Source organism: Odocoileus virginianus, chromosome 23, assembly GCF_023699985.2.
Source record: "Odocoileus virginianus isolate 20LAN1187 ecotype Illinois chromosome 23, Ovbor_1.2, whole genome shotgun sequence".
NCBI lineage: Eukaryota > Metazoa > Chordata > Mammalia > Artiodactyla > Cervidae > Odocoileus > Odocoileus virginianus.
The window spans coordinates 48,819,508-48,842,296 of NC_069696.1; the positions used below are offsets into that span (position 1 = coordinate 48,819,508).

The window sequence follows — 22,789 nt, forward strand, 5'->3', positions numbered from 1 at the left end:
AAGAAATCCAGCAACAAGATGACACTACTTAAATAGAAGTATGGTTGGGATGGATTTGGTTGTAAAGAAGCTAAGTGATATTAGTTTAGACCATTTTTGGAAAGCAAATGACTAAAAAATGCTTATCTGGCCAGAATCAGTATACTCATCAAGGCCTATGAGGACAACTATATCTGATGAAAATTATATTCATGAGAAATGGCTGAATGAGCATAAACAACTTGAAAGTCAAGGTGAAGTGATGAGCCAGGCACTAGGCTAGGCTCCGTGGGTAAATCCATGCAGTCCTCATGGGATTCCTACTCCAGTTGGGGAAGCAGAGCTGCTAGGAGAGCCGTGATGCCTTCACTGCAAATTATTCTGCCTCCACTCAAACTGCTTCCATGCCCTGCTACTTCGCTGCTCTGTCAATTCATTTTCGAGGCCCATGTCACTGCTCCTAACCTTCCTGAAACCCCTGGGCAGAGTCTGAAGTTCTCTTAGTGTTTTCGCAGAAAACTTTTCAGGCTGTATTCTAGTCATCTGTTTCATGCCCATCTTCACCTCTAGTCAACGAGCTCCTCAAACACACTGAGCATAACGTGGCATGCTATGCTTTCCAAAGATGGCCCTGACAATAGCTCTCATCTCACGTGTCTCCCGGAACCTTGCCTCTCCTCATCAAGAGGTAGAACCTATGGACCTTCCCTTTGTTCCTGTCTCTGCCAATAAAGCACAGCAGAAGAAACATTTCTGGGTCTAGGTCACAAAAATGCACATCTGCTGATGGGTTTTAGAAGAAGTGGTGTATATATATATACACATATGTATACAATGAAGCGTTACTCAGCTATAAACAGGAATGAGTTTGAACAAACCCTGGGAAATAATGAAGGACAGGGAAGCCTGGAGTGCTGCAGTCCATGGGTCCCAAAGAGTTGGACATGACTGAACGACTGAACAACAAAAGAGGAGTGAAATATTACCATGTGCAGCAAGATGAATGGACCTACAGAATATCATCCTAAGTGAAGTAAGCCAGGCAGACAACGGTATTACATGATATTATTATATATGATATGTATTATATATTATATTGTACTATATTGTATCACTCATATGTGGAATCTAAAAGATAATACAAATGCATCTATACCTATACAAAACAGAAACAGACTCACAGTCACAGAAAATAAATGTATGGCTACCAAAGGAGAAAGGAGAAAGGAGTGGGTTAGTCGCTCAGTCGTGTCCGACTCTGCAATCCCATAGACTGCAGCTGGCCAGGGTCTTTTGTCCATGGAATTCTCCAGGCAAGAATACTGGAGTTGTCATTGTCTTCTCCAGGGGATATTCTTGACCCAAAACCCAGATCTCCTGAACTGTAAGCAGATTTTTTACCATCTGAGCCACCAGGAAGCTCCCAAAGGGGAAAGAGAGAAGGGATACAGATAAATAGGAGAAGGCGATTAACAAACTATTGATACTATACATAAAACTGATAAGCAAAAAGGACCTACTGTATAGCACATGGAACTATATCCAATATCTTGCAATAGCCTATAATGGAAAAGAATGAAAAATATATAACTGAATCACTTTGCTGTATACTTGAAACTAACACAACATCAACTATATTTCAATTTTTTAAAAATGCACTTCGGCCTTATTTTCTCGGAACCCAGGCACCACGTCATGAGGAGGCCTGTGGCAGGGGAGCCTCAAAGAAGCTTGTGTAGAGAGCCACAAGGAAAGAAGTGAAGCCTGAGGCCCGCAGGCCTAGCTGAGCTCTCAGCCGACAGCGGTCTTGAAAGGGGATCCACCAGCTTCCTGGGAGCACGACCCAGGGAGCAGAAAAGAGCCAGTCCTGCGGAGCCCTGCCCAACTGCAGACTTGACAGTAAAACAAACAACTGCTCTTTTAAGCCACAAGTCCTGGAGTTGTTTATTCTGTAAGAATAGATAAAAGGAACACTTTTTCATTACTGATTCTCCACTGCCTGATACTGTGCCTGGAATATGACATTCCCCCCATCCATGTGATGACTGACGCTCTAACACCACAGGAGCCGCAAGTGGTGGTGGGAACCTTCCCCTTTTACTCGTTGTGAGAGGAGTTTTCAGCTGGTCTTTCCTTTGTCCTCTCCCTTCCTCAGGCACCACAGACACACAAATGTCTCCTTATGCAGGCCGGGGACTGCTACTGTCTGCATGTCTAATTAAAGATTCGGCCTCAAAGAATTTAGCCCTGCTCTGAACAAAGAACTGCCTGGGGTTAGCATCAGAACAAAGGTGTGGGTGTGAGGGAGGTATTTTGACTGTGGGCAATGTATCCAGCTATAGCCACGTGATGAAAGCTGTTCTGTCATCACTCTGAGGGGCAGTGCAGTAAGTCCCCTCTGTACAAAGGAGTTCCAGCCCAAAAGCACATCCGTAAGTCCAATTTGTTGTAAGTCCAACAAAGTTAGAGTAGGTACCCCACTAACACAATCAGCTATTACTGTAATAGGTTTATAATACTTTTCACACAAATAATACTTTTAAAAAATACAAAAAAAAATAAAGAAAAAATTTAATCTTACAGTACAGTATCTTGAAAAGTACAATAGTACAGTACATCAGGCAGTGCCTCCAAGGAGTACCAGCCACATCACCACTGCTTTTAGGCTTGCTTCCAGACACCCTGGGCTTGAAATAAAGAGACTTTATTACTATTCTGTGGCTTCCCAGGTGGCTCAGTGGTAGAGAATCCTCCTGCCAATGCAGGAGATGCAGGCTCAGTCCCTGGGTCGGGAAGATACTCCTGGAGAATGAAAAGGCAACCCACTCCAGTATTCTGGACTTGAAAAATCCCATGGACTGAGCCTGGTGGGCTACAGTCCATGAGGTCACAGAGAGTCAGACATGACTGAGCGCACACACATACTACTAAATGTATACAGTGCAGTAAAGTACACAAAAGCATGATGTGTGTATTGCACACTACAGTACACAGAAGCGCAACCACTAGCAACTTGAAGGTTCGTATGTGGGGGGACTTTATGTACTAACATTTCTGACTTACAACCCTAAACCCTTTGAGTATGATAGAGAAGGGGCTGGCGGAGCCTTAAATGAAGGGCTAGGTGCTCAGACCTGGAAGGAGGTGGGGTAGCGGCTGCGCTATGCTGTTCTTGTCATCTCTGCATTTCCGGCCCTCTCTTTCGGATGTCTCCTCTGCACTCCTGGGGAGAAACTGGGACTACGTTTCCCAGAATGCCCTTCCCTGTGGAGCTGTGGGTTAAGACTCAACAAAGAGGGATGCACTCAGGAAAATGCAATCTGGAAAGCAGGAGGGGCTGTTTCTCCCTCCAGGCAGTCACAGTTGTGTAAGCTAGAGACAGCTTCAAGTAAGTCTTTTGAGAGTCATCTTTGTCACAGTCAGACATTCTGGGGACCCCTAGTGGATTCCAGGTCAGTGCCTGGGACCACTGCTAGGATGTTCCAGGAAACAACTGAAGGCGGCTTCCCTGCCCTTTGCATCAGTGGTGCAAGCCTCTGTGTCAAAGACTTCATGCTTAGAAGACATCCCGTGGCTTGTTTTCTGCATAGCTCTAACGGAAAGAAGGGCCAAACAGTTACAAGCACTAGGGAAGCCTTTCAGAGAAGAAATCTGATGTAAGTGTAGATGAAAGTGTGTCCCATGAAAGATGAAGCACCGAAAGAGGTGGAAGCTAAACTAATGCATGGCAAAGAACAAGTTAGGGACGGGCTTGCAAACAGGTCAGCAAAGGTCCCAGTACTGCTCAGGCACTTGATTTGGCCCCTGCTCTGGGCCCTGGGCAAGGTCATGTAGATGCAAACACTGTCATCTTCTCTGCCCCCATCCCAGCCAAATTGACCCATTTCCCTCTTCCTGTAGGACAAACTCCCAGTGCATTCAATGGGTCTACTTATTCTTCCAACCCTCATTCCACTCCACACATGGGAAAATGTGAGCAAAAGAAACCCCAGTAGTGGGAAAACTCTGAGGGGCTTTTGAGAATTAGGTTTAGAAATGCATATTCCAACTTCTCTCTTAGTTCACTCATTATCTTGGAGATTTACCTAGAACTCCTGGACAAAATAGTGACTCTTCCAGGATTCCTGCATATTTTCTCAACAGCTTTCATCACACCTGACTTATTTAATGCTTCTCTTCCCTTAATAATTAGACATGATGCTTATTAGATATTTGATAAATGAAGAATGATTCTATTTGGAAATGGGAATCATCAGACACCATCAACTGCTCTTAAAATATGCCTAAGCCACAACAGGAAGTGAGTTAAAGCCTGGTCCCTGCCTCCAGGGACAGTGCTGCATCATCACTTTTGCAAATGAAGTATATCAGGCTTGGTTAATAAAATTCAGCTTACAATTCACCTTGGTCAGATTTTCTGACTTATAAGGATTATGAGCAGGAGACCTCGGATTTATAGTTTTCCAGACTGCTTCAAAGCTTTGAAATCACTCCATCTCATTAATGAATAATTAACATCATATCCCTAGTGTATAATTTGTGTAATTTTCAGCAACTTAACATAACACATAGTAAAAACAACAGCAACAAAAATAACATCATTAAGAAAAGACTTTCAGTTCCTTTCCTAGCGGCAACTCTACATTGCCCACATTTGGTATGTAAAAACAATGTGAAATGTGTTTTACATCACACAAGTTCAATTTAGACTAGTGAGAAGATCTTTTAGGTTAATTTTCTTCTCGTGGGATGGTAACAATAGTTCATAATGTGATTTTGGTTCTTCAGCTGTGTCTTATACAATGGGTAATTTTTTCCTTAATATTCTGTCTTAAGCAAAGGAATACATATTAGTCATGTAAGTATGTATTGATTTAGAATGATTCTTTGAGTAAATCAGTTCAGGATAACTGTGTACTGGTCATCTTGACCTGGCAACAGAAATGTTTTGCTTAAATTCTGTCTTCCTGAACAAGCAAAAACAGTCGAGGTAGAAATAAATAGGCCCTCCACTCTTTAAAGCAATCTCACAAGTCAGAGTGAAAGGAAGACTGAGACAGAACGAGGAAGAGAGAAATAGAGACACAGAAAGAAAGAATGAGAGAGAGGAGAAAGTCCCCCACTCCCCACCATTTGGTGACACGATCTCAAAATGCACCCGTAACAATGGAGCCCTGATTCTGATGAACTGATTTACGGCAGCGGTAGGTGGAGAAGGCGATGGCACCCCACTCCAGTACTCTTGCCTGGAAAATCCCATGGATGGAGAAGCCTGGTGGGCTGCAGTCTATGGGGTCGCGAAGAGTCAGACATGACTGAGCGAATTCACTTTCACTTTTCACTTTCATGCATTGGAGAAGGAAATGGCAACCCACTCCAGTCTTCTTGCCTGGAGAATCCCAGGGATGGGGGATCCTGGTGGGCTGCCATCCATGGGGTCACACAGAGTCGGACATGATGGAAGCAACTTAGCAGCAGCAGCAGCAGGTGACAGAAGGACTGAGTCCTGGTGATGAGGTGGGGGTGCCACCCAGCAGACCCCCACAGCTTTCCCTAGACACAGGCCAGGGACTGTCAGTCTAAGAGGTGACAGGTTTGAACGTCTGAGATCAGAACACCAGGTGACCTGGGGCTGAAACCACTCTCGTCTTTATCAACACCCACAATCACCACTCACTGTGCCCTTCATATGCGCTGGACTCTCTTCTGAGCAGGCTACAATATATTAGCTCATTTTATCCACATGAAGAAGCTGTGACACAGAGTGGTTAAGAGTCTCATCTGGATATTTACTCAGTAAGTGATGAAGTAGAAAGTGGATCTAAATTCCTGTTGTCTGGCTTGAAAGGTCAAACTTAATTTACCCTATTCTCTCTTCAAAGACATAGGATCTTTATGATTCAAAAGTCTGATATTAAGAGTTCTTAAAAAAAAAGAGTGCTTAAATTATTTAGCCCAGGTGGATGAAAGAACAGCTGCCTTGAATTCCTTTAGCTATCTCATAGACACTGCAACCAACTGCATCAAGTTGGATCTAAGAGTCTAACTCAGTAGCTCTCAGCCAGGGACAATTGTCTACACCTATTCCTGGGGACACAGGATAAGGCCTGGAGACATTTGGGTTGTCACAGCTTGGTGGGGTGGGGGTAGGAGCACTGCTGGGATTAGTGGGTAGGGGTGTTGTTAAACATCCTATAGTACACGAAACAGCCTCCTATAACAGAGAATTATCCAGCCCCAAACATCAATACTGCTGAGGCTGAGAAATCCTGGAGCTAAATTGATTGATGCTACCCAGACACAGCCATGGAAATCAGCTATTTACAATCTCTTGTGACAAACTCAAGATCCCACAAGCTAAGCACTGGGTTCAGCCTTAACTGTTCAAAACCAGCAAGACACCCTCTCTGCTCTCAAAGTGACTACACCGGCCACATGGAATCCTTGCCTTTAAGATGGAGTATCTTAGAGGGAACACTGGGAAAATTAGAGCCAAGTAAGTGTCCTTGTGCACTTCTCTCTCTTCTTCACTCCCATCAACACCATCATGAATTCCCTGACTGCTGTAATCTCAAAGTGGGCCATCTAAAGCCACAGATGACTTCCCTGGGGGCTCAGTGGTGAAGAACCCACTACCTGCTAATGCAGGACATGCGAATTTGATCCGTGCGTCAGGAAGATCCCCTGGAGAAGGAAATGGCAACCCACTCCAGTGTTCTTGCCTGGGAAATTCCATGGACAGAGGAGCCTGGCAGGCTACAGTCCATGGAGTTACAAAGGGTCAAGACAGGACTTACTAACTGAACAGCAACATATGATCAGTAGATATAGTATCACTGGTACTGAATTCTGATGGTGTGCAGCCCAGAAGCCAAGCAGCCTTGAGTGCTGAAGAATCACCCTCCACCAAGCAGGAGCTTGGCTTTCCTCCTCAGACCTCTGCTACTTCCCCACACCCCTTTCTCCTGAGCTCATTCTACCCAACGACAGCTTTGCAGAAATCCTCATCTCAGGCTCTGCTTCTGCCTAGGAAAAAATTCAACCCCAGAGACCACTTTTTAAAAAGGCCACTGCCAGTATGGATCAACAATGAACTCCTGAAAACTACTGCTTTGATCTGAATTGTATCCCCTTAAAGTTCATATGTTGAAATTCTAACCCCCAGTGTGATGGTATTAGGAGCTAGGGCTTTTGAGAGGTGATTTGGTCATGGAGTCCTCAAAAATGGGATTAGTTCCTTTAAAAAAGAGACCTCAGAGAGCTGTCTACCTGCTTTCACCATGTGAAGACATGGCAAAAAGGTGCCGTCTATGAACTAGGAAGGTTTTCACCAGCACCTTGAGTTCCCAGCTGGCAGAACCTGAGAAATAAGTTTATGTTATTTACACCCCATCCAGCATATGATATTTTGTTATGGCGGCCCGGACAGATGAAGACAAATACTCAAGGAATTTCCAGGGCTTTGATTTTCACAAGAAAATCTGCCTTCTTCATTCTGTGCTTAGGACTGCCCTTAATTCTCCCTTCCCTTCAAATCCAACTTGAGACCCTTGATAGAACATATGCATGACATACCAGAAAATGGTATGGATTATTAAGCAGAGGGGGTTCCAGAAAATACTAGAGGACATGAATTTGTATAGTTCAGTTTGTCCTGACATTTATTTTAGATATTTATCATGGTTTGAACTATAAAGAAGGGAGGAGACTCTGGTCCTTTTTCCTTCATTCTCAGAGTTGTGGATCCAGAGAGAACTCTACAGTAACAGCGGTTGCGGAACATAATCAGGGATGAAAATAGGAAGAGTAGGAAAAGCAGGAAGCCTGTGAAGGCAGAGAATAATTGCGGTGAGATTAGCGCCTTCAATGGGGAATCTTTGTATAGATTTCCCCTGAACAGGTGTCAAGCAAGACTAGGATGGGCAATGAGCACAGTGTTTTAGTTCTGGGTTGATATACCATTTTATTCCCTGATGAATCTAAAACCAAATTCTCTGGGCACAGAAATGTCTGAACCTTGACAATGCTAAACATGTTACCTAAGGTATTTTAAGTTCTTCCAAGAGCACTGAAGGTAATCACTAATCTCATTAATACATACACATTATTAGCAATATATAGTCTGTTGATGCTGCTATCCTAGTGATTAGATTTTAAGGCATTTATAAACTGGATGATAAATTTTCCAAAGAGTTTACCTTGAAAAAAACTATTTTTGAAGTATTAATGTTTAGCTGTTATGATAACTATAATGATGGTAATAAAGATTTATTACTTGCTTGCAATATGACAGGTACAGAGATAAGCAGTTGACATGAATGAGTTCATTTAATTAGTATAATAACCCATGAAGTATTATAACCCATAATAGCTTATGGAAAAACCTGAACAAACTTTTTGGCCAACCCAATAGCTCTCATCATTAGCCTCATTAAGCTAAAGTTCCCAAGTGTACACAGCTTTTAACGATGAAAACAAATGAGAACTCAGAATGTGTGACCTCAGACGCTGAACCACTGTATTAAGTTACCTACTGCTGCAGAACAAATCACCATAACAAAACAACACACATTACTGAGTTTATAGTTCCTGCAGGTCAGAAATCCAGAAATAGCATAGCTGGGCCCTCAGCTTCAGGGTCTCACCAGGCTGCAATACAGGTCTTGGCCAGGGCTGCAGTCTTAACAGAAGCTCGACTGCAGACATATCTCCTTTCAGGATCCCTCAGCTGTTGACAGAGCTCATCTTGAGGTTGTAGGTCTGCAGTCCCTGTTTTCTGGACAGTTGCTGGGAGCAATTCTTAGCTCTAAGTGATCAGTCTCCCTTCTTTGCACAGAGCCCCCTTCATAAACAGTTTCACAACCTGAGAGCTCACTTCTTCAAAGCCAGCAAAGGAGAGTCCAACGTCTGTCAGCTGAGACAGGGTCTTACATACCATAACATAACCATGGAAGTGACACCCCATTTGCCATATTCTGTTGGTTAAGAGCAAGTCACCTATTCTCCAGGAGAGGGAATGATATAAAGGCATTAAAACCAGGAGGCAGGGCTTCAGAGTCTGTCCACCACAACCACTAGCCAATAATAGACTAAAATCATGCTTCTGCCAAATCTGTGTATATTATCTACAATATTTTAACTTCCCAAATTTCCTTATTTTGAGTCACTTTTAAAAATATTTCACAAAGAAGTTTTATATCACAATCATAAACTGTTTCAGAGAAGGCACTGGTGACCTACTGCAGTACTCTTGCCTGGAAAATCCCATGGTAGGCTGCAGTCCATGGGGTCACAGAGAGTTGGACACGACTGAGCGACTTCAGTTTCACTTTTCACTTTCATGCATTGGAGAAGGAAATGGCAACCCACTCCAGTGTTCTCGCCTGGAGAATCCCAGGGACAGGGGAGCCTGGTAGGCTGCCATCTATTGGGTCGAACAGAGTCAGACATGACTGAAGCGACTTAGCAGCAGCAGCGGCATGAATTGTTTGCCATGAATAGAAGGTGGAACAGGTAAAACTCAGGTAAAATAAAAAAGATTTACACTGTACTCTGTATTCACCTGGAAGGGCTCACTTAATCCTCACACTGTTCATGGTAAATAATATCATCCTCATTATTAAAAATGTGAAAGTTGAGATCCAGATAACTTTAAGTTGCTCAAGACTACTCAGCTTATAAGCTGTTGAACCAAGATTCAAATCTATGAATACTGGCTGCCAAAGTGCAAGGAAATAGTCTAGATAGCACCCAACTTCACTATGTGCAGGGAACCATTATGGGAGGTCCCACCCGTGACGAGGTCATGAATACCGGGTAGGCAAGGCCGTCCGGGACCCCATCCATGATGAGGTCACGAGAAAAAAACCTGACAGGCAAGGCCGTCTAGGATAAGGGACCCTCCAGGTTGGCCTCGGCCTCTACCCCACCCCGTATCCTGCCCTCTTTTCTGCTGTTGGTCTTGTTCGCCCTGCTGCGGATTCTTGTGTTGCCTGCCGAGAGCTCTCCTGCTCCTCTTTCACTGAATGAGGACCAACTTAAAAGCTAATTAATAAATCTCCTGGACGCTGGTACCCTATGAAGGGGCCAGGGATGAAGGAAATGCTTCAATTTAAACCCTTTTGCTGGCATTCTGGCTTGTTTGATAAATGTGTGCTCTTATTGCAAAAAATGCTCATGATTGTTCTAAACATCCTAAGCACAGTATACTAACAAAAGAAACTATTAAGCATAGGTCCCTCTGAGGGGTGAAAAAAGCCCCACAAATATTATAGCCACATATGTGCCTAATAGAAAATAGTTTAGATAGAGATTAGCTGGTGACTTCTTGCAGGTAATTAACTTTTGGACTAAGAGCCTGTTTTGTGCCATATCTGCTGCTCTTGCAACCCTTTGCATTTCTGTTCTGTAAAAACTGTAATCCTATCTAGCTCCCTTGGAGATAACACCTAATAGAAAGAAAATAGATTAACCACAAAAAAGACAGGGTCAGCTACTAAAGTTGCTTAAAGTTGTACCAGGTGCAAGTCATAAATTGTCAACAGGCCTGAAAGCCAAAAGATATTATACATAGAGATTAACCATAAAAAAGGCCCTAATAGGCAGAGAGCCCTTTGGGGGGTGAGGAAGCCCTATTAGAGAATACAAAAAATATTGTTTTAAAAGTGGTTATTAGATCAACGTTTGATTGATGTTAATGTGCTGAGATTGTGCAGTGGAAACTATTGTTAATATAGCTAAAGATATAGTAAAATAAAAGTTTAGCCCTAGTGTAAAAACAATAAGATAATTGTTAATTTTAACCAGGAGTGCTAAACAGGGGCTGCCTCTCCAGAGCCGCAGAGTCTTTGTGTGTTAAGCTTTTTAGATAAATTTAGCTGAGAATTTCTGCAAAAAGACTGACTTTTATGTCAACAGGATTGTATTTCTATTATGTTGCAACTTGCTGTACCATGAGACTGCCACTTTTCTGTTTTCTGCTGACCTCAAGGCCAGAAGATAATGTACAAAACATCTATGGGAAAAGACGCTCAGAAACAAAAATATACAGGGCATACCTGGTTTCGTGAAGGACAAGCTGATGTCACGTTAAACCAAGTCTGTGTGCTTATCTGCCGCTTAGAAATGAACCAACTTAGGGTATAAAGGCGATGGTGAAAAGCAAAGCAGCTGCCAGACTCTGCTGCATATCCTGGTCTGGTCTCTCTCTCTCTCTCTCTCTCTCTCTTTCCCATTCGCCGACGCCGTTCATCCTGAGGGTTCCCCTGGATCCTGCTGGGGCTGGACCCCAGCAACTATGCACTCGTTTTCCTGGTTCTCTTTCAAAACTCCACCCGTGTCCTAACCTTGTTTAACCCTGAAATTCCATCTTCAGATAGCAGGAGTCAGCACGATACAAGGGTAAAGAGTAAGCAGGCTCGGGTTTTAATGTGGCCTTTATCTGCTACTGGCCTTGTCACCTGGGGCAAGTTATTGCTTTCCCTCAACTGTCTCACCTACAAAATGGAGATAATACTAAGTGATTCATAAAGGCAACAGTGAGAATTTTAATAATACTATTTTTGTCATCATCTCAAAGAAAAACATCCTCAACTCCCAACCTTGAGTGCTACGCAGATGTTCACCACACAGATTTTTCCAATCCTCCTGAGAAACAAGTGAAAAGAGAAATAGGCTGTTTTGACACATTGCATGACTTTGTGAATTTGTTTGTAAAGTTTACTGTATTTTATCTTTGGAGGGGGCAATGTCCTTGATCAGAACTGAGAAGATGGAGTGTGATACCCAAAGCAAACCATGCTCAATTGCTCAGCTGTGTCCGACTCTTTGTGACCCCATGGTCTGTAGCCCACCAGGCTTCTCTGTCCATGGGATTAGCCAAGCAAGAATATTGGAGTGGGTTGCCATTTCCTTCTCCAGCCCAAAGCAAAAGGTTGGCCTTAGCTGGGAGCACGATTAGAACACCTTTAGCACCAGGGGCAAGGCTACTTTTATGGACACAGATACAGGCAGGGAGGTCCCTGCATGGGAGGAACTTGTGGCCACTCTACTTAGCACTTTGAAGGCACAGGTCTAAACATTCTTCCTTCACTCTTCCACAATATCAATTTTGTCTCTCAAATTACTTCTGTTAGCATGAAGTCATGCAGTTATTTTTCCCCTCTTAGTAAAAACATCTCTTTATTGACTCCACCTCTCAAACCAGTCTCTTCCCTTTTACAGTGAACCTCTCTCAAAGAGCTCTTTCTATCTGTTCTCTCCACATTTTCTCCTCCAGTTCCTTCCTTGAATATACTTTGGTCATGCTTTCACTTCTACCTCTCTGTGGAAACTTCTCTTGCCCAGCTCACCCAAATCCCCCACGTTGCTACCTTCAATAACTACCTTTCAGTCTTTATCTCACTCACTCCATCAGCAGCGTTGGACACAACGAACTGTCCTTCCCTCCTGACATCCTTCCCTCCGAGCACCACACCTCAAGCTTTCCTCCTAGCTCCTCTCTGCTGACTCCTCTCATCCAAAAGTCTATTTCCAGCCCAGATCTCTCCCTGTCTTCCCCAGTCTTCCCTCCTACTCAACATCCGCACCACCAGAACACCTCAAACTTAACACAGCTACACGGAGACTCACTTCCCCTTGCTTCCCTGTAAATGGTGATTCCCTTCTTCCAACTCTTTAAACGAACAGCGTATGACAGACAGCTGAATCACCCATGCCGCCTCCTCGCTCACATCGTTCATTCAATCCATCTGCAATCCTAAAGGCTCCAGTCACTGCTTGTCTCAGCATCTCCTCTGCTGAGCACTTAGCCAAGCCACCATCACTTCTTTCCTGGATTCTTGCAACAAATCTCCTAACTGGCATCCCTGCTTCCGCCCTAAACCTGAGTGGCCCTAATGATACAGAAACCACATCTTATAATGCCTTGGCTCAAAACCGTCCTGTGACTTTCCATGTCATGTTGAGAAAAACTAAAGTTGCCCAGTGATCTCAAAGATCTGACGCCATCTGTTCCACTGCCTCTGTGATACAATTTCTCACTATTCTCTACCCTGCTCAGACAATTCCGTTCTCCTGGCCTTTGCACTGTTCCATAAACACACCGGGCATCCTCCTGCCTCAGGGCCTTTGTATGTGCTCTCCTTGGTCCCTGGGACAGAGGCCCATCTTTACCAACTTTTATAAAAGCCCCTCTCAACACTTCCTGCTTTACTTTTTTCTCAGCATTTACTGTTGTTCTACGTAGATTTACTTATTTACTTTGCTCTCAAGCTCCATCAGGGCAGGAATTTTTTGTCTGTTTCACTCACTACTGTGTTCTTAGTGCTTAAGATAGTGCCTAGCAGAGAGCGGATGTGCAATGAATATTTGCTGAATGAATTAATTATCATGAAGATGGTATGATTTATACAATTAGAGTTATTTTGTAAACACCTGATGATATGAGTTTTCCCCTATGTTCTGCATAATTCTAAAGAAGAAGGGTGCTCCTTTAATCTAACTGGTACTCGTACATCCCAAGTCATCCACAACCCTTATAAAAAGGAAAAGACAAACCTCACTGATACTGATTTCAAAACGGGTACCAAAGAGTCAATGATGGACACAAAATTAAAAATGAAAAAAAAAAAACTAAAATAGAAAATGTGGGTTTATAAATAGGAGTTTACCTTTAAAGAAGAGAGTCTCTTTAAATAGATAGTTGAAAAAAAAATAGACAGTTGAGAAGAAAATCACTTGGATTTGATACTTTATTTGGGAACTTGGCCATCAATTGCTTTCTCTGAACTAATATGAGAGATGAGTTACAGAATGTTAAAGACCCAGGGTGCTGAAGCAAGCACTTACCTATTGACTGACCAGGTAGGGGGTTAAGTTCTCAAGAAAAATGAAATTTGACTGGATCCTCACTTTTATCATGAATCAAAGGTTTTCCTGACTGTGTTATAGGGGATGAGGATTCTCCTATTAAACGTCAACTATAGATCCCGTCTTTGCTGATTTGGACACAAAAGCTTCTAAGGCTGTGAAGTATTTTCTGTAATTATTGGACATCATGACACACAACTAATGAAGAAGATACTAATAATTCATAAAATTTATTCAGTGTTCATCATTTCAGGTATACATGAATTCACAGGAAGTCCCCTGGGTTTTCTTTTTCACCTTGAACTAAATTCTTTGTTTTATGTATAAAAGGTGGAAATTACTTCTGGAAGTTGAAATAGCTATTAAAATTGCTGGCTTTCTATTGCAGCTGTTTATGAGAACACTTGATTTAAATAAAAGTGTTTCTGCGTGCAAGCGTACACTCAGTCATGTTCAACTCTTTGTGACCCCCCTGGATTGTAGCTCTCCAGGCTCCTCTGTCCATGGGATTCTCCAGGCAAGAATACTTATGCCATGCCCTCCTCCAGGGGATCTTCCTGACCCAGGGATCGAACCCACATCTCTTGCATCTCCTGCACTGATAGGTAGATTCTTTACCACTGTGCTACCTGAGAGCTCAAAAATGCTTCTGAAGGTTTAATAAAATGCATCTCTTTTTTAAAAAAAAATGGAGATGCAGATTTTCTGTTTATACAAGGGACATTTTATTTTAATTGATTATGACAGGGAAAATTAAATTAGCTATAATTTCCTGCTGCCTCTAAGCAAGGAAGATCCTACAGAGACCCTTTTTCTGCTGAGCCGGCTGAGACCATGAAAATACAAAGCAGAGCTTGGAGATGGAGCTGAGAGTCAAACTGTGTGGAGTGGAGTGTGGGCCACAGGGAATGCTGCCTAGGGAGAAGCTTCCAAAGGGAGCAAGACCAAGCTTCTGGTAGTGGATAGAACACTGCAGGGAAGCTGCCTCCAAGATAAGAACTTTTGGGGGAAAGAGGAGAAAGAGATACTTAGATAAGTGTTTATTTTTTAATTAGAGTATAATTGCTTTTAATATTATATTGGTTTCTGCCACACATCACATGAATCAGTCAGAGGTATACATATGTCCCCTCCCTCTCGAGCCTGCCTCCCAGCCCTCTAGGTTGTAAGACAGCACCAGGCTGAGCTCTCTGCATCACATGGCTAATTCCCACTGGTTATCTATTTTACATACGGTAATACACATGTTTCAGTGCTACTCTCTCAACTCCCACCCTCTCCTTCCTCCTGTGTCCACAAGCCTGTTCTCTACGTCTGTGTCTCTATTGCTGCCCTGCAAATAGGTTCATCAGTACTATTTTTCTAGATTCCATATACATGCATTAATATACCATATTTGTTTTTCTCTTTTTGACTTACTTCACTCTGTATGACAGGCTCTAGGATCATCCACCTCACTAGAACTGACTCAGATTCGTTCCTTTCTACGGCTGAGTAATATTCCATTGTGTAGATGTGTCGCAACTTCTTTATGTGTTCATTAGGTAAGTGCTGAATGAAGTCTGCCATATGGTGATATCACTCTCTCCAACTGCTATTATTTCCATACATTAAAATAAATACCTAGCTATTAAAATTTTTAAAACTTAGAACCAAAAAAATTATTGCAAACCACTAAACTCATATGAGCCATCCATCTAACATACTCTGGTCAACTCTGGACGGCACAGCAAAACGGCACGTTAGAAGGCAGAGGACCCCTCCTCAGCTACCCACTCTAATTCTGGCAGCTGAATACTGCAGTACAGAAGACTTTCAGGAAACACACGGGAGAGCTGTCAACTCTTTAGTAACATACAGTATTTGGAAAAGTATTAGGCTTTTTGAGTTTTAATGTTTCAAAGTCATGAAATGACACTGAAAAGACCTACACAAAAGAAGCTCCAGAAATGGAGAGAACAGCGACGAAGCTTAAAATATAAATCTTTCATTAACTGAACAAAGCTACTTAGTTTTAACAGGAATCAAAACTTTGACAGAGTCAGAATGGAACACAGGAAGGACTTTCGCTATTTCAGATCAGGTGGCAATTCAGATCTTTTATTTTTTTATATAAAAATTCTAAAACTTAGAATAAAACATGAAGAAATAACTTTTAGGGATAAAACATTAATGCACTATTAATGTTAAGAAAAGAATACACAACTGTCTACTGGATACCAACATACAACTTATCTAAAGAACAAGGTTTATCAAATGTATATTCCAGTGGGTATAGGAAAGATTTGCCAGAATCCCACAAAAATGGAAAAAGTAACATATTTAATTCTGTTTGTTGCTCCGGGGAAACTCCAACTGAAGCAGTCTTTTGAGCAATCTGTGTCCACTTTTCTGAGAATGAGAACCTGTTCCCTTAAGGCCATACTCATATCACCGTTTTTCTGATTCTCTTTTTGGAGACATTCCAGAAAAACACTGCTTCTATTTTATAAACGCTCCAGGGTTGAGGCTTGTCCAGCAGAAATGAAAAAACCCTATTTACCAGAAGTGTCCCAGGAACAGCATGCAACCTTTCCTGTACAAAGAAAACAGGGATGCCTGACTTCAAAGATCCATCCTTCAGCCTTGAAGAGAAGAATCAGAAGCAAACACTTTTAATTGCAACATGTTCTTCTTGACTATGAAAAACTCCAGAAGCTGTGCACAATGTTTAGGGAAAATGTGAGAGGAGTTATGCAATCTGGTAAACAGGGCCAAGTTCTAGAAAAGTGCACAGCGTTTCTGGGTACACAACAGGCCCACTGTGGATTATTATCAGAGGCCTGGCTGGGTCTCTTACACCTTCCTCAAAACTTCCCCTGCGGAGGAGGAGGGGACGGGGAAGAGTAAACACTGATAACGTAACCCTTGAGTTTGGGAACCTGATAAAACATCCTGAACATCTCTCAAAACCAGAATCACTTTGTAAGTCTCGGCTATTTTTGGTCAAATCATCCAGACAGTCTCTTCTGGTGTGTGAGGATACCCAAACCCATGATGTTTTCTGAAATGTAAAAAGAGCCTCCAGGGTCAGCTGACTGCATTTTATCCAAAGTTTTTTTTTTAATCCATGCAAATACCGGGTTGGCCAGAAAGTTCATTCAGGCTTTCTGTAAGATGATATGGAAAACCTGAGTGAACGCTTTGGTCAACCCGACAGAACCCACCGTTAACATAGAGAGGCAGCAGATGTAGGAAGTCAGGTAAAGTAACACTTTGAAACAATCCATTTAATTGGAATATTTTGATTTTTATGAAATCTTTGGATATCAAAATGCTCTCAAAGGCAAACTGTGCTGCAGAAGTCTAATTGCTAGAAAATTCTCCACACACTGCAGATTGGCAAAGCCTCAGAAAATGAAACATTCAGTTACTCTACTAACTGCTTATTTTTTAAATTGTCTCTTGGTATGAACTGACATATATATATATACTTTTCTCATTCAGGCAAACCATTTACCTCTTTCTCCATCTGTAATCCTTCTGCTCTAATGTTTCTTTCAAACACTTCTCTCTTTTCCATCTGGGGGTTGGATTTTCTGTACACGAGAATGTAGTCAATTCGACATTTCCCGTCTCTGAAGTAAAGGCCATTTAATTTGTTTTTTTCTGGTACTGTCTGCACACAAAGAGAAAGGGACCAGTTTAAGACACTCAAAACTGAGCCTTGACTGAGTAATGTTAAAGAAGAATTAAAACTAAATGAATTTTCCTTGTGTTTTGTCAAAATTACACTTTTATTAATGAAAAATGTAAACAACAGAAAACAAAATAAAAATCAGAAAAAGCATTCAGTCTAATGAACAAACTTAAAGACACCCAATGATACCAAAAGTTGCCAAGGATGTGGAGCAACTGACATTCTACCGGTGAGAGTGAAAACTGATGTACTAACACCTGAAAACACACTAACATCATCATGTAAAATTGAACACTGGCATATATAACCCTAATAAATTCCTGACAAACCAGGAGATGTGTATACGAATGTTCACAGCAGCATCATTCATAAGAGAAAAAATTTTAAATGGGAATCAATGCATATCAATGAATAGGCAAACATACATAAATTGTATAGGCACATAATAGAATATTATACAGCAGGAAAAAGGAACTACTGATGCATCTTACAGTAAGCAAAATCTTAAAAACAATATTGACAGAAGAATGCAAGTCACAGAAGACTTTATACTGCATGATACCATTTTTGACAAAGCACAAAACAAATCAATATAAAATAAGTTGCTAAGGATACATATGTATGCATGGTAAAATGATTTTTAGAGCAAGGTAATAAAAAATACAAAAATTCAGGAAGACAGTCCATCTGGCAGGGGAGAAGGATGAGACTACATGTAGTTTGATGGTTTTAGTAATATTTTTTAGTTCAGTGTCTCTCAAACTTTTTTGCCCACCATAGTAAATATTTTTCTTTGTGATATTTGTGTATACAGTTATAAACAGCACAAGGATTAAATCTGCTTGTAACTTATAGTTAGAGCAGGATCTTCACATCCATAGTTTCTCCACATTGTGGTTACAACCACACACTATATGGCACTATAATATCTATTATTGAAAAACATCCACAGATAGATGGACCCACATAGCTCAAATCCACATTATTCAAGGGTCAACTGTATGTGTAAACACAAAAAAATTTGAGATCACAGTATATATCAGTTTCTAAATAGCAGTATGAGGAAAGAAAATATGCCAGACCTCCAAGGCTATTGCTAGAGTCCATATTCTTGCAGCAGTGCCATGCATGCAACCTCATTCAAAAGGAACATCCTAGCTGGGAGAGATGGAAATAACATCTCATACCTGGGCAGGTATTTATAACTGATGATCAATCTTCACTATTTCTGGCTTCTGTTCAGAAGCCCACCCAAATAAACACTTTCTTAGCAATCATCTGCCAGGCAAGGGAACTATTCAGTAGATTTAGCACATTACCGTCTATCTGCAAAACCAGCCAAGGCTTCAAGAGAAGGTTTAGCAAAGCCCTAATCTCCTTGAGAATGTTCAATCACCTCTAAATTAAGGGGAATAGACTATGCTTTGTGAGGTACCTTTCAAGGTCCTTCCTTTGTGCCATATTATGGTATCCAAAGTTTCTGTGTGAAGAAATGCTGACAGAATGAGTTTTTTTCTTAAAACACACACACACAGATAAGTAGTGTGTGGTGTTTATAGAAAGAGATCTGGGAAGTTTGATAGAAGTAAACAATTTTTCCTGCTCAAAGGTATTATCCTTTCACTGGCTAACAGCCTCTGGAATAACAGCAGCATTAAGAATACACAATAAATTAATGACTCTGATCTGTGATGCTATTACTTAAACCTAATACATATACAAGTGTCAGCTGCTTAGTCACATCTAACTCTTTGCGACCCCGTGGACTGTAGCCCACAGGCTCCTCTGTCCTTGGAATTCTCCAGGCAAGAATACTGGAGTGGATCCCTTCTCTAGGGGATCTTTCTGACCCAGGGATCAAACCTGGGTCTCCTGCATTGCAGGCAGATTCTTTACCTACCATCTGAGCTTCAAAATCACTGCAGATGGTGACTGCAGCCATGAAATTTAAAGATGCCTGCTCCTTGGAAGAAAAGCTATGACTAACCTAGACAGCATGTTAAAAAGCAGAGACATTACTTTGCCAACAAAGGTCCATCTACTCAAAGCTATGGTTTTTCCAGTAGCCACGTATGGTGAGAGTTGGACTATAAAGAAAGCTGAGTGCCGAAGAACTGATACTTTTGAACTGTGTTGTTGGAGAAGACTCTGGAGAGTCCCTTGGACTGCAAGGAGATCCAACCAGTCCATCCTAAAGGGGATCAGTCCTGGGTGTTCATTGGAAGGACTGATGCTGAAGCTGAAACTCCAATGCTTTGGCCTCCTGATGCAAAGAGCTGACTCACCTGAAAAGATCCTAATGTTGGGAAAGATTGAAGGCAGGAGGAGAAGCGAATGACAGAGGATGAGATGGTTGGATGACATCACTGACTCAATGGACACGAGTTTGAGTAAACTCTGGGAGTTGATGATGGACAGGGAGGCCTGGCGTGCTGCAGTCCATGGGGTTGCAAAGAGTCAGACACAACTGGGTGACTGAACTGAACTAAGCCACTAGGAAAGCCCATATACAAAGTGCATATACAAAGAAGATATTAAACTCCACTGAGACACAGCTGAGCAACAGCGAATGCTTTCAACAAAATACTTTTTCCCCTCTAAATAACACATGAACAGATGGTCTGTATATAATTGCAATGAGTTTCTGTAATCTTAGTTTCCAGATTACAGAGGCAAATGGAAACTCAAAGAGGCTACAGACAACACAGTCTACGGAGGGCTGGTCCACTTTACATCATTGTTCCACATGACGGGAGATTTCAACAGGGAATCCATTCTTTGGATTCTAGCTAACTTTTGACTAGTTAGCTAACTTTTGACTAGTTAGCCATACCTAAAATGTAAATCATTTTAAAATGATGAGTGTTTTTGAACATCTTCTTTGTATAAGCTAAATGCCTTTAGCTATAAGAGAAGTGCGTGACCCACTGAAAGTCCGTTTTGAGCTAGGTAGATTTAGGATTCCTGAAATGTGCTAGACCCCCAGAGGTTTTCAAAAGCGTGTAAGATTTCACCCCTTCTTTCCCCCTAGGAGCCCCCAGTTCAATGACATGACTTTAAACAATCCACTGGAATATGCTTCTCCAGTTCTGGCATGGATCAAGAATTTTGTTTTTATGAAATGGCATACTCTTACCTCTCCCCCGGCTTCCAACCTGCTAGCATCATCTGAAGTGCTGGTAAGATTTCCAGGGTGAAGGAGAGAGTCGTCATCTTTGCAAGGACTGTTGACAGCTTCTAATTCATCAAAAAGAATATTGACATCCTTGGCCACTAGAACCAAAGTAAATACATTACAAGTCAAGTCAAGAATCTGGGATCTTAAAAGCAATACTGCAAGTAAAGACATCTCCCTCTGGCTTCATAGTTTTTCATTGTTTCAATTACACCTTGAATGACAGATATATTATTTCCAAAGAAAAATGGACGTCAACTGTAAAATGTGTTTAACCAAACAGTGTCTTCATTAGGCCAAGGTGAAAGACAATGTGAAGTAAAGTGAAGTATCTCCACAATATACATATAATTTGTCTTCCGTGATAACAAAAGTGATAAAAAAAAGTGATAAAAAAAGTGTTGTTTTGTTTAGCTTTCCTTCATATAGTTGTTTAGCATGGGTTCTTTAAGACTTCAAAGAACTCATTTTGCATATTTTTAAAACTTTTTAATTGGAGGATAATGGCTTTACAAGGCTGCGTTGGTTCCCTATGTACAACAATGTCAATCTGCTATAAGAATACATATGTTCCCTTCCTCTTAAGCCTCCTTCCCACCCACCCCCACCCCCATCCCGGTCACCACAGAGCGCCAAGCTGAGTTCCCTATGCTATCCAGCAGCTTTCCCCTAGCTATCTGTTTTACACGTGGTGGTGTATATATGGGCTTCAGTGCTCCTGTCTCAATTCGTCCCACCCTCTCCTTTCCCCACTGAGCCCACAAGTCCATTCTCTACGTCTGCATCTCTATCACTGCCCTGCAAACAGGTTCACCAGAATCATTTTTTCTAGATTTCATACATATGTGTTAATACACGATATTAATTTTTCTTTTTCTGACTTACTTCACTCTGTATAATGGGCTCTAGATTCATCCACCTGATGACAACTGACTCAAATTTGTTCTTTTCTATGGCTCAGTAATATTCCATTGTATATATGTATAGCAACTTAAGATCTCATTTTGTATTAGAGAATACAAAAAACAAATTTTTTTTTGTTTTCATTTAAATGCTTCCATGTCTTACCTACTATAAATAGGGTTGCTATGAGCACTGGGGTGCGAGTATCTTCCAGGTACAGTTTTCGTCTTTTCTGGACATACGCCCAGCAAGGGGCTCACTGGATCACATGACAACTTTTAGTTTTTAAGGAACCTCCGTTCTGTTCTTCATAGTGGCTGCATTTGCTCACATTCTCACCAACGGGGCGGGGGGGCATTCCTTTTACTCCACACCCTCTCTAGCATTTATTGTTTGTAGATTTTTTGATGATGGACATTCAGACCAGTATGAGGTGATACTGTATTGTAGTTCTGATTTGCATTCTCTGGTAATTAGCAGTGCTGAGCATCTGTTGGCCATCTGTCTGTCTTCTTTGGAGTAATGTCTATTTAGGTCTTCTACCCATTTTTTTGATTGAGTTTTATTTTGTTTGTTTATTTGTTATACTGACCTGTATAAATCTGTTTATATATTTTGGAAATTAAGCTTTGGCCAGTCACATAATTTGCAAATATTTTCTCTTCAGTTCATAGGTTGTCTTCTCATTTTGTTTATGGTTTTCTTTGCTGTGCAAAAGTTTTTAATTAAGTTCATTTGCTTATTTTTGCTTTTGGGGTCCCTTCTATACTGACTTAAATTTTAGAACAACACTGAAGTTCACTTTGTCTTTGGTGCTTTAAAAATAACTAAGGATTTTTGACCTATTGGAAACTGCTGACTAGTATAATTCATAGAAGACTGAGTTCTATTTGCCCAAGCATATAAAAGAGTATCCGTTCTTTCATCCAAAACAATTTTAAAGGTGTGCACACTGTGTCAGGCAGAGATGTGCAGTGACTGAATCTTGGTGAGTAAAAGTGATGAGTCTTCCTGCCCTTGTGGTAATAACAAAACAAATAATCAAAGAAATGTGAAGTGCAGTGAGTGATATGAAGAACAAGAGTTTAACGGGGTGACCAGGATCCAAGTGTGTGATTTTGGGCAATTCATTTAACTGCAAGTTTTTAATCTGTAAAATAAAATTGACACAGGAATAAAATGAA

The 22,789-nt window shown here is 41.4% G+C and overlaps 1 protein-coding gene across 6 annotated transcripts in view; it reads right to left on the minus strand.

Annotated features, from left to right (window-relative positions):
• Positions 1-22,789, minus strand: part of ANO4 (anoctamin 4) — a 427,540-nt gene that overhangs the window by 163,586 nt on the left and 241,165 nt on the right. For all 6 annotated transcript variants that reach the window (XM_070454084.1, XM_070454083.1, XM_070454082.1 and 3 more), the window contains 2 exons: positions 20,664-20,800; positions 17,348-17,506 (listed from right to left, as the gene is read on the minus strand). In XM_070454084.1, the coding sequence (XP_070310185.1) occupies positions 17,348-17,506; positions 20,664-20,800 (296 nt within the window). The remainder of the gene's footprint in view (positions 1-17,347; positions 17,507-20,663; positions 20,801-22,789) is intronic.